This window comes from Ranitomeya variabilis, chromosome 1 (genome assembly GCF_051348905.1).
Source record: "Ranitomeya variabilis isolate aRanVar5 chromosome 1, aRanVar5.hap1, whole genome shotgun sequence".
NCBI classification, from domain to species: domain Eukaryota; kingdom Metazoa; phylum Chordata; class Amphibia; order Anura; family Dendrobatidae; genus Ranitomeya; species Ranitomeya variabilis.
Window position 1 is genome coordinate 609,225,144 of NC_135232.1, and position 17,651 is coordinate 609,242,794.

Sequence of the window (17,651 nt, forward strand, 5' to 3'; positions counted from 1 at the left end):
GTGCATTTAAATAACACAGAGATTTTAGTAATACTGTTTTTTGATCAAAAAATAGCACAAAAGCAGTATTACTAAAAACTCTGTGTTATTTAAATGCACTTTCGCTTTTTTACTTAGTTACATCATGGTTTTTGCTACTTTTTTCTCTTGTAGGTTTTAATGTTTTGTGGCCAATGTGAACATGTATATATATGTACTAGATGGTGGCCCGATTCTAACGCATCGGGTATTCTAGAATATGCATGTCCACGTTGTATATTGCCCAGCCATGTAGTATATTGGGCAGCCACGTACTATATTGCCCAGCCACGTACTATATTGCACAGCCGCGTAGTATATTGGGCAGCCACGTACTATATTGCCCAGCCACGTAGTATATTGCCCAGCTACGTAGTATATTGCCCAGTGACATAGTATATTGCCCAGCTACGCAGTATATTGCCCAGTGACGTAGTATATTGCCCAGCCACGTAGTATATTGCCCAGCCACGTAGTATATTGCCCAGCCACGTAGAATATTGTCCAGCCACATAGTATATTGCCCAGTGACGTAGTATATTGCCCAGCTACGTAGTATATTGCCCAGTGACATAGTATATTGCCCAGCTACGCAGTATATTGCCCAGTGACGCAGTATATTGCCCTGCCACGTAGTATATTGCCCAGCCACGTAGTATATTGCCCAGCTACGTAGAATATTGCCCAGCCACATAGTATATTGCCCAGTGACGTAGTATATTGCCCAGCCACGTAGTATACTGCCCAGTGACGTAGTATATTGCCCAGCCACACAGGATATTGCCCAGTGATGTAGTATACAGCACAGACACGTAGTATATTGCCCAGTCACGTAGTATACTGCCCAGTGACATAGTATATTGCCCAGTGACGTAGTATATTGCCCAGCCACGTAGTATACTGCCCAGTGACGTAGTATATTGCCCAGCCACATAGTATATTGCCCAGTGACATAGTATATTCCTCAGCCACGTAGTATACTGCCCAGTGACGTAGTATATTGCCCAGCCACATAGTATATTGCCCAGTGACGTAGTATATTGCCCAGCCACATAGTATATTGCCCAGTGATGTAGTATATTGCCCAGCCACATAGTATATTGCCCAGTGACGTAGTATATTGCCCAGCCACATAGTATATTGCCCAGTGACGTAGTATACAGCACAGACACGTAGTATATTGCCCAGTGACGTAGTATATTGCCCAGCCACATAGTATATTGCCCAGTGATGTAGTATACAGCACACACGTAGTATACTGCCCATAAAATACTAACAGCACTGATAGAGTAAATAAGATGAATGCTACTGTGTCCTGAGGTCGCAGCATGTCTGCCGTGCACACCGTGCAGCCTGGAGATGCCGCCAGGGGCGGAGCGTTCCCGGACACGTGCTCCACACCGGGGGTCCCGGGATAACAGGGCCGCGCTTCCCCGTGCTGGATGAGAGGAGCGCCTCCTGCTGGCAGTGGAGGCTCCAGTTCAGCACATGTAGTGCTCTTACCGTTACCGGAACGTGTATTCCTCCGCAGAAGATGGCGGGACTGTGGCCGGTGCTACAGCCGGGCCAGCTTGATGGCGCCCTGGGCCAAAAGGTACATAGAGCACCCGGTCTGCCCCAGGGACACCGTGCAGGGCATCGCTCTCAAGTACGGGGTGACGGTAAGCAGGGGACGGTCCTGGGAGGCTGAAGGCGGTGTGCCAGGCTGGTGGGAGTGTGGAGCCCACCACCTGAGCTGTTTGCGGGCAGGAGACTGGCACTGCCGGGGTCTGCGGGGGGAGACCGGAGGGGAGTATGCGGGCGGCGGGCACTGACTGCAGGGGAGTAGGGAGGGACTAATCAGACTGTGGCCGTCGCTGATTGGTCGCGGCAGCCATGACAGGCAGCTAGCGCGACCAATCAGCGACTTGGTTCATGACGGACAGAGGCCTTGACCAATGAATATCCGGGACAGACAGACGGAAGTACCCCTTAGACAATTATATATATAGATTCTATGTGTATATTTCTATCTATTCTAACCTGTGAGTGTGATTTTTACATTAGCCGCATATGAATTGCCGGCTTTTCAAAAGACACCAGTGCGTAAAAAAACGGACAGCACTCGCATGCTACGGGTTTTTTCAGATGTGGAGCTAATCGTTGCAAAACTTGTGATTATGTTCAAAAAACTTAAATTTTATTATTTGCATAATCATTCACAATTTAACATACGACTACATTAACTGCAGTACCAAAAATGTTGTGTACCTTATAGAATGCACTAACTGTCAGGTTCAATATACAGGATGCACCACATGCCCACTAAAAGTGCGAATCAGATGACATTTATCTGATGCAGTGAACAAATATTACACTGTCTCCTTCTGCGGTTTCTAGACATTATGCCAATGTACACAGGGGCAATGTGACTTACTTTAAATTTTGTGGCATTGAGAAAGTGTATAAACCTCTTAGAGGAAATATACATCAGAAATTGTTAAATCGGGAGATTTAATTTGATTAAACAATATTATCAAAATTTTATTGCTTACAAATTACATAAAAATGAAATTTCTATAACAATAATATGTTTAATACAAATGTCCTACTTCAATAATGTTGTTCAAACAATGTATTCAGATGTCATTTGCATATACACATGTGTTTTTAATTGTTTGTCCAATCACGATTGTAACCACAATATAAGTAAGGCTGGTTAAACATCTGCGGACGAGAGCTTTGCGGAGGACTGCGTAGTTCCTTAGTTAAGCCCCGCCCACTGTCACGCCTCTTCCTTCAGCTCCGCCTACGTTGACATGCGTCCTGCGTTCCCTATCTTAAACATTGGGTACGCAGGCCATGCAGATGTATGCGCATACCTCCGGCAAGCACCGTTTTCACAGTGCGCCGAACTGCATCTAACGCAACATGCTGCACTTTGTCGTGGTCAACGCAGAGTGAAAAAGACGCATGCGGAGGCATCCTCATGGCCTAAGTACCCAATGTTAAAGATAGGTACGCAGGACACATGTCGACATAGGCGGAGCTGAAGAGGAGCAGCAGTGGGCGGGGCTTAACAGAGGAACTACGCAGTCCTCCGCAAAGCTCTCATACGCTAATGTGAAAATGTCGATCTCCTACACTGGTGTGCCTGATGCTCAACATGTATATTTTTTCCTGCATTTTTAAGAAGGTTGTTTAATAAAGATATGTAGTGGTTTTAGCTGGGAGTTGGTCGGCTTTGGGAAAGCATTGAATACCGGTAAGCTGACTTTTTTTCCTGTACTATAGTAGTTATATTCTTGTATATAGGGGCAGTATTATAGTAGTTATATTCTTGTACATACGGAGCAGTATTATAGTAGTTATATTCTTGTACATAGGGGGCAGTATTATAGTAGTTATATTCTTGTACATACGGAGCAGTATTATAGTAGTTATATTCTTGTACATAGGGGGCAGTATTATAGTAGTTATATTCTTGTGCATACGGAGCAGTATTATAATAGTTATATTCTTGTACATGGGGGGCAGTATTATAGTAGTTATATTCTTGTACATAGGAGCAGTATTATAGTAGTTATATTCTTGTACATAGGAGCAGTATTATAGTAGTTATATTCTTGTACATAGGAGCAGTATTATAGTAGCTATATTCTTGTACATAGGAGCAGCACTATAGTAGTTATATTCTTGTACATAGGAGCAGTACCATACTAGTTATATTCTGGTACACAGGGGCAGTATTATACATGCTGGTTATTCTGTAGTGGGCCTCTTATTCTGACTGCAGTGACTAGGCCCATGCGATTGCTCCGTTCTCACTGCATAGGGTGGATATAGCACTGTGTAGCTGCTCCTGATAAATGAGTCTCAGCTACCTTCGTGTGTGTCTATGGTACACTCAGCACCGGCCACTAATGATTCCTCTGATCACTATTGGGATTATTTCTGTTCTACGAGTTATAATGGATGAGCAGGTAACCATTTATAAATCACGACCTCCATTTATTTCTGTTCCGTGTGTAGATTACATCATACTGTGTGCGTGTACACGATTATTACGTCCTCCAGTGTCAGACATATTGTTTTTCAGCTTGATGTCTTCCTGGTGATACCACCGTATAGGTCAGGGCGGCGATGATCCTGCACAGGCATCTCCCTCCGCACCCGCTGAAGATATGGCAGGTCAATCTCTGCATAGCACAGGCCCGTTCCATCCGTGCACTGGGCTACTACTACCCCCCACGGATCTACAACCATGGCATGGCCGTACGACGTCCTGCGCGTGTTGTGCACCCCAGTTTGTGCCGCTGCCACCACATAGCACTGGTTCTCTATGGCGCGAGCTCGCAGTAACACCTGCAGGGTAGAGGATGGGATGAGTTTCACACTGTACCTAATTAGCAATATCTCAGCACTCACAAAGACGCACCTCCCAGTGAGCCAGCCCGGTGGTGACGGTGAAAGCCGAGGGGTAAGTGAGAATCTCTGCTCCTTCCCGAGACAACACCAAAGATATCTCCGGGAACCGTAGATCATAGCAAACCGCTAGCCCGACCTACGGCACAGTGCAGTGATCAGACTCAGCTGGGACTGCATAACTTTGTCTTGGTCAAGCGATCTCCTCCTTACCTTTCCGACCGGGGTGCTGACAGGTGGTACAATCTCGCCCCCTGGGACGGTGAATCCACTCTCCCGTAGGGTGATGCCACTCTGCAGCTCCACGTCAAATAGGTGTGCTTTACGGTAGACGGATACTATGTTCCCTGTCCACAACACAAACAAGCTATGATAGAGCAGCCTCTACTACAAACACATCCAGAGCTGCATGCTTCTGTCTTACAGCACTGTGCATGCTGCTCTGGGAGTGACTGCAGCTCCTACCTGCAGCATCCAGGATCACATGGGAGTTGGAGATCCTTCTGTCCTTGTCCCAGTCACTTCCTTTCTCGTGAAATCCTCCTAGAGATAACCAGACGCTGCTATCCCTGAGACCGGAGAGGAACAGCAACACATCAGTCACCCTACATCCCCTGCTGTTTTCTACTCCAGTCACAGTCAAAGTTGCACTTATATCAGGTCAAATAAGTACAGTGAATGCAGGTTTGGATGTAACTGGAGTATCTGCATTATGACTGCAGATTGCAGTTTGACTGGAAAGATAGACCCTAATCTTTAAAGGTCCCCTTTTTGACGGGGAAGTTCCATGGTGTCTTTGTCAGTGACACCTGTTGTGTGTTCAGAGTTTGCTTGGTGGCATTGCTACAGCGCAGCACAATACAGGTGCATGGGGGGGCACAGGGGTCACACTGTGACAAGCCACGTGTCCAACAAGGTTGCATTTCCTGAAAATTGGGGATCGCCGTCTCCCCGGTCACAGGGCATCCCCATGTGACCCCACTGCACCATTATTGTGTTCATCATTAGAATGGCTCTAGCCTCACCTTGCCAGGCCGCTGTATTGCTGTATGAGGTCCCCCTGCAGGGTTTCCGCCAGGTTGAGGGTCTCCTCAGTGCTTCCACCAATGTAGTCACAGGCCTCAGGCAGGAACACCATACAGGCGCGGCGGGCCGATGCCTCCTGGACGAGCCGCGAGCATGTGGAGAAATTCTTCTCTTTATCTGATGTGGACGTCATCTGACAGACAGCGATCAGCGGCTTCTGCCCGGCCCCCGAGGATGACATCTTTCTGACCCTAAACAGAAAAAAACAGTAGTCAGCAGAAACCCCAACGTACCAGTCGGAGGTCAGACCAGCAGCCCCGCATACAGGCAGCCAATCAGCAGACGAAAAAAATCACTACAAATTTGGGAAGATTTCAAAAAGTTTTATGGGACGTTGTCAGACACTAATGGAAAGTTGTCAGACACTAATGGAAAGTTGTCAGCCTTTAATGGAAACCTGTGAGATTCTCATGGGCGCTTCTCATAACCTTATGTAAAAGTTTTCAGCCTTTAATTGGAAGTTGTCAGCCATTTGTCGGCAGTTGTCATCCTCTTTTGGGACGTTGTCAGCTACCTATTAACTCCACCTCTCACTGCAGTCAAATACGTGACTAAAGCTTCTATTATAGATTCTGGTCACGCACAAGTCCCTGCATAACAACCTGCACACCGCTATTAGCACACACTGACTGAAATGAGCACAGGTTTCTCGCATTTTAGGGGCACAAACCGGAATGACCTGACGTCACTCACCAGAGCCCGGTGATGACGCAGCCAGCGCGCCCCACAAGCCGCCCGCAGCCCGGCATCCGGCGCTCAGTATGGCGAGCAGTGCCGCCGGAAGTCAGGTGACCTAACCTTTCCGGTCCTTGCAGCAACTGATCCTAACGTGACAAAGATGGCATCAGCGGCGGCCAAACAGATAGCGGCGGAGCAGGTAACCGGCATATATAGCTGTAGTGGTGACGTCACTACTGTAATATTATATGTGAGGAGCGGTGATGTCACTGCTGTAATATATCATTATATGTGGGGAGCGGTGATGTCACTGCTGTAATATATCATTATATGTGAGGAGCGGTGATGTCACTGCTGTAATATATCATTATATGTGAGGAGCGGTGATGTCACTGCTGTAATATATCATTATATGTGAGGAGCGGTGATGTCACTGCTGTAATATATCATTATATGTGAGGAGCGGTGATATCACTGCTGTAATATATCAGTATATGTGAGGAGCGGGGATGTCACTGCTGTAATATATCATTATATGTGAGGAGCGGTGATGTCACTGCTGTAATATATCATTATATGTGAGGAGTGGTGATGTCACTGCTGTAATATATCATTATATGTGAGGAGTGGTGATGTCACTGCTGTAATATATCATATGTGAGGAGCGGTGATGTCACTGCTGTAATATAGCATTATATGTGGGGAGCGGTGATGTCACTGCTGTAATATATCATTATATGTGAGGAGTAATGATGTCACTGCTGTAATATATCATATGTGAGGAGCGGTGATGTCACTGCTGTAATATATCATTATATGTGAGGAGCGGTGATGTCACTGCTGTAATATATCATTATATGTGAGGAGCGGTGATGTCACTGCTGTAATATATCATTATATGTGAGGAGCGGTGATATCACTGCTGTAATATATCAGTATATGTGAGGAGCGGGGATGTCACTGCTGTAATATATCATTATATGTGAGGAGCGGTGATGTCACTGCTGTAATATATCATTATATGTGAGGAGTGGTGATGTCACTGCTGTAATATATCATTATATGTGAGGAGTGGTGATGTCACTGCTGTAATATATCATATGTGAGGAGCGGTGATGTCACTGCTGTAATATAGCATTATATGTGGGGAGCGGTGATGTCACTGCTGTAATATATCATTATATGTGAGGAGTAATGATGTCACTGCTGTAATATATCATATGTGAGGAGCGGTGATGTCACTGCTGTAATATATCATTATATGTGAGGAGCGGTGATGTCACTGCTGTAATATATCAGTATATGTGAGGAGCGGGGATGTCACTGCTGTAATATATCATTATATGTGAGGAGCGGTGATGTCACTGCTGTAATATATCATTATATGTGAGGAGCGGTGATGTCACTGCTGTAATATATTATTATATGTGAGGAGCGGTGATGTCACTGCTGTAATATATCATTATATGTGGGGAGCGGTGATGTCACTGCTGTAATATATCATTATATGTGAGGAGCGGTGATGTCACTGCTGTAATATATCATTTATGTGGGGAACGGTGATGTCACTGCTGTAATATATCATTATATGTGGGGAGTGGTGATGTCACTGCTGTAATATATCGTTATATGTGAGGAGCGGTGATGTCACTGCTGTAATATATCATTATATGTGGGGAGCGGTGATGTCACTGCTGTAATATATCATTATATGTGAGGAGCGGTGATGTCACTGCTGTAATATATCATTATATGTGAGGAGCGGTGATGTCACTGCTGTAATATATCATTATATGTGGGGAGCGGTGATGTCACTGCTGTAATATATCATTATATGTGAGGAGCGGTAATGTCACTGCTGTAATATATCATTATATGTGAGGAGCGGAGATGTCACTGCTGTAATATATCATTATATGTGGGGAGTGGTGATGTCACTGCTGTAATATATCATTATATGTGAGGAGCGGTGATGTCACTGCTGTAATATATCATTATATGTGAGGAGCGGTGATGTCACTGCTGTAATATATCATTATATGTGGGGAGCGGTGATGTCACTGCTGTAATATATCATTATATGTGAGGAGCGGTGATGTCACTGCTGTAATATATCTTTATATGTGGAGAGCGATGATGTCACTGCTGTAATATATCATTAAATGTGAGGAGCGGTGATGTCACTGCTGTAATATATCATTATATGTGGGGAGTGGTGATGTCACTGCTGTAATATATCATTATATGTGAGGAGCGGTGATGTCACTTCTGTAATATATCATTATATGTGAGGAGCGGTGATGTCACTGCTGTAATATATCATATGTGAGGAGCAGTGATGTCACTGCTGTAATATATCATTATATGTGAGGAGCGGTGATGTCACTGCTGTAATATATCATTATATGTGAGGAGCGGTGATGTCACTGCTGTAATATATCATTATATGTGAGGAGCGGTGATGTCACTGCTGTAATATATCATTATATGTGAGGAGCGGTGATGTCACTGCTGTAATATATCATTATATGTGATGAGCGGTGATGTCACTGCTGTAATATATCATATGTGGGGAGCGGTGATGTCACTGCTGTAATATATCATTATATGTGAGGAGCGGTGATGTCACTGCTGTAATATATCATTATATGTGAGGAGCGGGGATGTCACTGCTGTAATATATCATTATATGTGATGAGCGGTGATGTCACTGCTGTAATATATCATTATATGTGGGGAGCGGTGATGTCACTGCGGTAATATATCATTATATGTGGGGAGTGGTGATGTCACTGCTGTAATATATCATTATATGTGAGGAGTGGTGATGTCACTGCTGTAATATATCATTATATGTGGGGAGCGGTGATGTCACTGCTGTAATATATCATTATATGTGAGGAGCGGTGATGTCACTGCTGTAATATATCATTATATGTGAGGAGCGGTGATGTCACTGCTGTAATATATCATTATATGTGAGGAGCGGTGATGTCACTGCTGTAATATATCATTATATGTGAGGAGTGGTGATGTCACTGCTGTAATATATCATTATATGTGAGGAGCGGTGATGTCACTGCTGTAATATATCATTATATGTGAGGAGCGGGGATGTCACTGCTGTAATATATCATTATATGTGATGAGCGGTGATGTCACTGCTGTAATATATCATTATATGTGGGGAGCGGTGATGTCACTGCGGTAATATATCATTATATGTGGGGAGTGGTGATGTCACTGCTGTAATATATCATTATATGTGAGGAGTGGTGATGTCACTGCTGTAATATATCATTATATGTGGGGAGCGGTGATGTCACTGCTGTAATATATCATTATATGTGAGGAGCGGTGATGTCACTGCTGTAATATATCATTATATGTGAGGAGCGGTGATGTCACTGCTGTAATATATCATTATATGTGAGGAGCGGTGATGTCACTGCTGTAATATATCATTATATGTGAGGAGTGGTGATGTCACTGCTGTAATATATCATTATATGTGAGGAGCGGTGATGTCACTGCTGTAATATATCATTATATGTGAGGAGCGGGGATGTCACTGCTGTAATATATCATTATATGTGAGGAGCGGTGATGTCACTGCTGTAATATATCATTATATGTGGGGAGCGGTGATGTCACTGCTGTAATATATCATTATATGTGGGGAGCGGTGATGTCACTGCTGTAATATATCATTATATGTGGGGAGCGGTGATGTCACTGCTGTAATATATCATTATATGTGGGGAGCGGTGATGTCACTGCTGTAATATATCATTATATGTGAGGAGCGGTGATGTCACTGCTGTAATATATCATTATATGTGAGGAGCGGTGATGTCACTGCTGTAATATATCATTATATGTGAGGAGTGGTGATGTCACTGCTGTAATATATCATTATATGTGAGGAGCGGTGATGTCACTGCTGTAATATATCATTATATGTGGGGAGCGGTGATGTCACTGCTGTAATATAGCATTATATGTGGGGAGCGGTGATGTCACTGCGGTAATATATCATTATATGTGGGGAGTGGTGATGTCACTGCTGTAATATATCATTATATGTGAGGAGCGGTGATGTCACAGCTGTAATATATCATTATATGTGAGGAGCGGTGATGTCACTGCTGTAATATATCATTATATGTGAGGAGCGGTGATGTCACTGCTGTAATATATCATTATATGTGAGGAGCGGTGATGTCACTGCTGTAATATATCATTATATGTGAGGAGCGGTGATGTCACTGCTGTAATATATCATTATATGTGAGGAGCGGTGATGTCACTGCTGTAATATATCGTTATATGTGAGGAGCGGTGATGTCACTGCTGTAATATATCATTATATGTGGTGAGCGGTGATGTCACTGCTGTAATAAAAAAATGATGGGAGTATTTATGTTGGTAATTTCTTTTGTTTCCGCCCCTTTAGGTTGTCGCTGGGTTTAATCGTCTCAGGCAAGAGCAGAGAGGATTAGCCTCCAAAGCGGCGGAGCTCGAGATGGAGTTAAATGAACACATGTCAGTATTATCTACTATATAATTGTCTAAGGGTCACTTCCGCCTTTCTGTCTGTCCTTCTGTCTGTCTGTCACGGAAATCCCAAGTCTCCGATTGGTCGTGGCTGTTTTGCTGCGATTAATCAGCGACGGGCACAGTCTGGCGGCAAAATAGCCGCTCCTTACTCCCCTCCAGTCAGCGCTCACACAGGGTTAATGGCAGCGTTAACGGACCGCGTTATGCCGCAGTGTAGCGCACTCCGTTAATGCTGCTATTAACCCTGTGTGACCAAGTTTTTACTATTGATGCTGCCTATGCGGCATCAATAGTAATAAGATCTAATGTTAGGGTATGTTTCCACGTTCAGGAAACGCTGCGTGTTTGACGCTGCGTAGAGCCGCAGCGTCAAGCACGCAGCGTCCAGATGTTACAGCATAGTGGAGGGGATTTCATGAAATCCCGTCTCCACTATGCATTAAAAGACGCATACGACAGACCCGCAGAAACGGACATGCGGCGCGTCTTTTCAGAACGCAGCATGTCCTTACAATGCGCAAAGAACGCAAGAACAACACAGGTGACCTGCCAGTGACCTCAGGTGCAGATTTGGTCAGGATTATACCTGCATAAAATCCTGACCAAATCCTGATGCAATCCTGAACGTTGACACATACCCTTAAAAATAATAAAAAAAATAAAAAATCGTGTTATTCTCACCGTCCGTTGGCCCCTCGGATGCAGAACAGGCCTTTCCCGCTCCTCGCGACGATCCGGTGACCGCTTCATGCATTGCGGTCTCGCGAGATGATGACGTAGCAGTCTTGCGAGACCGCTACGTCATCATCTCGCGAGACCGCAATGCACTCTTGGGACCGGAGCGCGCGAGGAGCATCGGTAACCGCTTCGCTTGGATCCGGGGGCCAACGGAAGGTGAGTATATAACTATTTTTTATTTTAATTCTTTTTTTTTAACAGGGATATGATGCCCACATTGCTATATACTGCTCGGGCCGTGCTATATACTATGTGGGCTGTGCTATATACTATGTGGGCTGTGCAATGTACTGCGTGGGCTGTGCAATATACTACGTGGGCTGTTATATACTACGTGGCTGTGCTAAATACTACGTGGCTGGCCTCGTAGTAATCAGCGACAGGCGCAGTCCGGCCGCAAATTGGCGCGGGATTTGAACCACGCTTCGCTAATTGGTCGCGGTTGGCCGAATCCTGTGTATTCAATGTATTATTCTAAAATCTTCATAAATAAACTACATACATATTCTAGAATACCCGATGTGTTAGAATCTGGCTACCATCTAGTTTCTTCATATTTACTTCAGTAGAGGAGAGATCAGCTGCTTTTTTTTTTTTATAATAGCTGTCCACTCATGTTGGGAGTCGTAGTTTACCAACAAATAATGGCTCATACAGTGCTGATCCTTGTTGTAATGATGGATAGGAGGTATTCTCAGTGATGTCACCTCTGATTTCTAGTGATGGACAGGAGGCATTCTCAGTGATGTCACCGCTGATTTCTAGTGATGGACAGGAGGCATTCTCAGTGATGTCACCGCTGATCTCTAGTGATGGATAGGAGGCATTCTCAGTGATGTCACCGCTGATCTCTAGTGATGGATAAGAGACATTCTCAGTGATGTCACCGCTGATCTCTAGTGATGGATAGGAGGAATTCTCAGTGATGTCACCTCTGATCTCTAGTGATGGATAGGAGGCATTCTCAGTGATGTCACTGCTGATCTCTAGTGATGGATAGGGGGCATTCTCAGTGATGTCACCGCTGATTTCTAGTGATGGACAGGAGGCATTCTCAGTGATGTCACCGCTGATCTCTAGTGATGGATAGGTGGCAATCTCAGTGATGTCACCGCTGATCTCTAGTGATGGATAAGAGACATTCTCAGTGATGTCACCGCTGATCTCTAGTGATAGATAGGAGGCATTCTCAGTGATGTCACCTCTGATCTCTAGTGATGGATAGGAGGCATTCTCAGTGATCTCACCTCTGATCTCTAGTGATGGATAGGAGGCATTCTCAGTGATGTCACCTCTGATCTCTAGTGATGGATAGGAGGCATTCTCAGTGATGTCACCGCTGATCTCTAGTGATGGATAGGAGGCATTCTCAGTGATGTCACCTCTGATCTCTAGTGATGGACAGGAGGCATTCTCAGTGATGTCACCGCTGATCTCTAGTGATGGATAGGAGGCATTCTCAGTGATGTCACCGCTGATCTCTAGTGATGGATAGGAGGCATTCTCAGTGATGTCACCTCTGATCTCTAGTGATGGATAGGAGGCATTCTCAGTGATGTCACCGCTGATCTCTAGTGATGGATAGGAGGCATTCTCAGTGATGTCACCTCTGATCTCTAGTGATGGACAGGAGGCATTCTCAGTGATGTCACCGCTGATCTCTAGTGATGGATAGGAGGCATTCTCAGTGATGTCACCGCTGATCTCTAGTGATGGATAGGCGGCATTCTCAGTGATGTCACCGCTGATCTCTAGTGATGGATAGGAGGCATTCTCAGTGATGTCACCTCTGATCTCTAGTGATGGACAGGAGGCATTCTCAGTGATGTCACCGCTGATCTCTAGTGATGGATAGGAGGCATTCTCAGTGATGTCACCGCTGATCTCTAGTGATGGATAGGAGGCATTCTCAGTGATGTCACCGCTGATCTCTAGTGATGGATAGGAGGCATTCTCAGTGATGTCACAGCTGATCTCTAGTGATGGATAGGGGGCATTCTCAGTGATGTCACCGCTGATCTCTAGTGATGGATAGGAGGCATTCTCGGTGATGTCACCGCTGATCTCTAGTGATGGATAGGAGGCATTCTCAGTGATGTCACAGCTGATCTCTAGTGATGGATAGGAGGCATTCTCAGTGATGTCACTGCTGATCTCTGGTGATGGATAGGAGGCATTCTCAGTGATGTCACCTCTGATCTCTAGTGATGGATAGGAGGCATTCTCAGTGATGTTACCGCTGATCTCTAGTGATGGATAGGAGACATTCTCAGTGATGTCACCGCTGATCTCTAGTGATGGATAGGGGGCATTCTCAGTGATGTCACCGCTGATCTCTAGTGATGGATAGGAGGCATTCTCAGTGATGTCACCGCTGATCTCTAGTGATGGATAGGAGGCATTCTCAGTGATGTCACCGCTGATCTCTAGTGATGGATAGGAGGCATTCTCAGTGATGTCACCGCTGATCTCTAGTGATGGATAGGAGGCATTCTCAGTGATGTCACCGCTGATCTCTAGTGATGGATAGGAGGCATTCTCAGTGATGTCACCGCTGATCTCTAGTGATGGATAGGAGGCATTCTCAGTGATGTCACCGCTGATCTCTAGTGATGGATAGGAGGCATTCTCAGTGATGTCACCGCTGATCTCTAGTGATGGATAGGAGGCATTCTCAGTGATGTCACCGCTGATCTCTAGTGATGGATAGGAGGCATTCTCAGTGATGTCACTGCTGATCTCTAGTGATGGATAGGCGGCATTCTCAGTGATGTCACCGCTGATCTCTAGTGATGGATAGGAGGCATTCTCAGTGATGTCACCGCTGATCTCTAGTGATGGATAGGAGGCATTCTCAGTGATGTCACCGCTGATCTCTAGTGATGGATAGGCGGCATTCTCAGTGATGTCACTGCTGATTTTTGGTGATGGATAGGAGGCATTCTCAGTGATGTCACTGCTGACCCACTAAACTAACCCCTTATTTTCTTTGTCTGTAGACTGGTGATTGATACCCTGAAGGATGTGGATCAGGACAGGAAGTGTTATCGGATGGTCGGGGGGGTGTTGGTGGAGCGCACAGTGAAGGAAGTCCTCCCCGCTCTGCAGAATAATAAGGATCAGGTGAGGCTCATGCAAGAGACGTTACATGTCCAGGCTCTGTGTTTCTTGCTGCATCTGTTTGTCCTGTTCTGCAGATCATTGCATCAGCATTTGTAATCAATCTCGTTTCAGATCAATAAGATTATTGAGACGCTGAGCTCACAGCTGCAGACCAAGGGCCGCGAGCTCAACGAGTATCGGGAGAAGCATAACATCCGCCTCATGGGTGAAGACAACCAGAAGCAGCCACCCAAAGAGAATGGAGATGGACCTGGCAGCAAACCAAGCTCTGCTGGTGTCTTGGTGTCGTGATTCTCCCATGGGAGCTACCATTTTTATCCTTTTAATTTAATTGAGGACAAATCTGGAGTCCCCTCCTGTGGTAACACGTCACTCTCATTTTTGAGTTGTGCGCCTCATAAGTTGGATTACTTCTGAACATGAACTCACCCGGCACCAAGAACACTCTCATGGGTTTATGATGGGCACGACCGACCTTTGTTTTATTTTTGTTAAATAAAGTTTTTGTTGTTGCAGTTATAAGGCATCTGTAGTTTATTCCCTCTGCAGCAGACGACAGCGTCACCACATTGATGGGTGGACAGAGCATCCTGCGCAGGATGGCTGCTGTATCACTGTGAACAGAACCTTTCACATAAGATGTCCGCTCTCATGCGATGGATAGAACCTCCTGCAGAGGGGGACGACCCTGCCGCCATGGCTGGCACCTCCTGTACAGGGCGGTCACCCTGCCCCCATGGCTAGAACCTCCAGCAGAGGTATTTGAGTTTTTCAACACAAAAAGTGAAACTCATAAGTTATACAAAGTCATTACAAACAGATTGATGTATTTCAAGTGTTTATTTCTGTCAATGTTGCTGATTATGGCTTACAGCCGATGAGAACCCGAAAGTTATTATCTCAGTAAATTAGTAATATACATTATAGGAAAGAAGAAGTGCAGATAGTGTCTTACCTCACAATTTATGGGAAGATTCACCAGTAGTGTAACTGCTCATCTGATGTAAATGTTCACAAGCATATAGTGCCAGCTGCTGCAGATCCACCGGTCGACACGTGACCATATAGCCCGGTTCACTATGTATTGATTTAGGCCTTCGCCGGAATTTTTTGGAGAGTCTGAAAACTATACATTTTTGGAAAGGTTATAGTATAAGCAATACGAAAAACAATGTTTCCATTTGCCCCGAGTCCCACGTGACCGCCATATTGGATTTTACAAAATGGCTGACGTAAAACCAATTTTCGTTAATATCTCAGCTTATAAATAACATAAAAATAAAATTTGACAGCTAAACATACATTTTAGGGCTAAGAAATGCAATATTACTAGTTGCAGATGTGTTTTAGATATTTACTACAGCAGTTTTTTATAATTAATTAGTATTGACATAATAATACATAATGACAGGAATCACATGTTTTTTTTTTCTTTTATTACAGGAGTTGAACATGACAGACAAACCACAAGCTACTGAAGTCACTTGTGAAGGTGAGGCACCTATCAACTGGAAGCTATGTATGCTCTGTCAGTCTTCCAATGGCAATGAGAAGTTGGTGCAAAATCCTCGGATACAGTCTTACCAGCGCGTTTTGGACATAGTAGCAGAGAGGGCAAGTTTACAAGATGGCAACTATGTTGATATCCATCGACGGATTAGCAACAGGAAAGACACAATCGCTACACATCAGGCAGTCTACCATCGAAGTTGTTACACAAATGCAATTAACAACGACCAAATACAACGAGCCCGGGACCGTTATGCACATGCATTAGCTACTGGTAGCCACATTACCAAGAAACGAGGATTAAAAAGAGGACGTGCTGAAATGGACGAATCAGGTTCATTAACATCTGACTCTTCATCACCATTCACGAGGTCACATACATGGCCACTGGATAAGGAAAAATGTTTCTTTTGTCAGAACGATGAGAATGAGAAGCTTTATAATGTGAGGACAGTCAACGCAGGGAAATCGTTGAAACAAGCTATTGAAACATCAGATAATTTAACACTGAAAACAAGACTGAACACATGCATTGCACCAGGGGATGCACATTCTATTGACGTCCGGTACCACAAAAGCTGTTGGACAAAGCATGTTTTTCATGGACAACGAGAACGTAGTACCAACAGAACAGACCACAAAGAACCCTTATTACAACGTGCAAGTCTGCTAGAGTTGCTAAACCTAGTGGATATTCAAACACAGAACCAATCATATCTATCTATACAAGATATCGAAACCACTTATTTGAATATGCTTGGTATAGAAGGCGTGGAAAATCACAAACCTACATTCACTAGAAAGTGGCTCAAAGAAATTATAATGAATGCCTTGCCACATCTGAAATCCTGTCTTTCAAAAAACAGAAGGGAATCAGCAGTTCTTTATTCACCAGAAGCCTGTGAGGAAATCATGGTTAATTCTGCAATGGAATGTCGTAGTGATGATGCAGACAACATGCAGACAATCTACAAAGCAGCACAGTTAATTAGGAAAAGCATTGCTAATTTTACAACGGAAGTCAATGATAAAAACACCATAACGGTCACTAGTGACATACACGACGTTCCAGCAGAATTATATTCCGCTATCCGTTGGATCATAACAGGGCCGATTAACAGCCTTGAAACTCAAAGAAGGACCAAAATTGTTGACCGAGCAGCACTTACTATGAGTCAGAACATCATGTATGAATTCAAATCAAAACGCCAGGTCAACTACAAGCCAAAAACCGAATCATCAGTATTCAGACAACCCAACGCACGAGAAAACCCACAGGTCCTGGGGCTAGCTCTGACTGTTCATCACACCACTCGCGATAAGAAATTAATGAATCTTCTTAGTTCACATGGGTTTTGTGTTCCCTATGGCCGTACCCTACGAATGGAAACTGCTTTGGCTAATGCTGTTGTAGAAAACACCCGAGAGTTAAAAGGTCTTTACGTGCCACCATTCTTGAAGAAGGGTACCTTTGTGTTCTTTGCAGTTGATAACACAGACTTTGCAGAGGATACCCCTGATGGGAAAGGAACCAC

General features: G+C 44.6%; 2 protein-coding genes across 4 annotated transcripts; one reads left to right on the forward strand and one right to left on the reverse strand.

Moving 5' to 3' along the window:
• Positions 1 to 3,985: 3,985 nt before the first annotated feature.
• NIT1 (nitrilase 1) lies at positions 3,986 to 12,342 on the reverse strand. 3 transcript variants are annotated; one of them, XM_077260577.1, is made up of 6 exons: positions 12,140 to 12,342; positions 5,448 to 5,699; positions 4,888 to 4,991; positions 4,636 to 4,769; positions 4,436 to 4,561; positions 3,986 to 4,362 (listed from the first exon to the last, which is right to left on the reverse strand). In XM_077260577.1, exons 2-6 carry the CDS (start codon positions 5,687 to 5,689, stop codon positions 4,093 to 4,095), a joined length of 876 nt encoding a protein of 291 aa, XP_077116692.1. In that variant the 5' UTR covers positions 5,690 to 5,699; positions 12,140 to 12,342; the 3' UTR covers positions 3,986 to 4,092. The 3 variants fall into 3 exon arrangements, with proteins under 3 accessions (XP_077116692.1, XP_077116690.1, XP_077116691.1); XM_077260575.1 differs by lacking the exon at positions 12,140 to 12,342 and adding an exon at positions 6,202 to 6,325; XM_077260576.1 differs by lacking the exon at positions 12,140 to 12,342 and adding an exon at positions 5,937 to 6,132.
• Positions 6,257 to 15,129, forward strand: PFDN2 (prefoldin subunit 2). The gene is made up of 4 exons (XM_077260578.1): positions 6,257 to 6,385; positions 10,643 to 10,731; positions 14,484 to 14,607; positions 14,719 to 15,129. The coding sequence occupies exons 1-4, from the start codon at positions 6,347 to 6,349 to the stop codon at positions 14,896 to 14,898; spliced, it is 432 nt and encodes a 143-aa protein (XP_077116693.1). The 5' UTR covers positions 6,257 to 6,346; the 3' UTR covers positions 14,899 to 15,129.
• Positions 15,130 to 17,651: the final 2,522 nt, after the last annotated feature.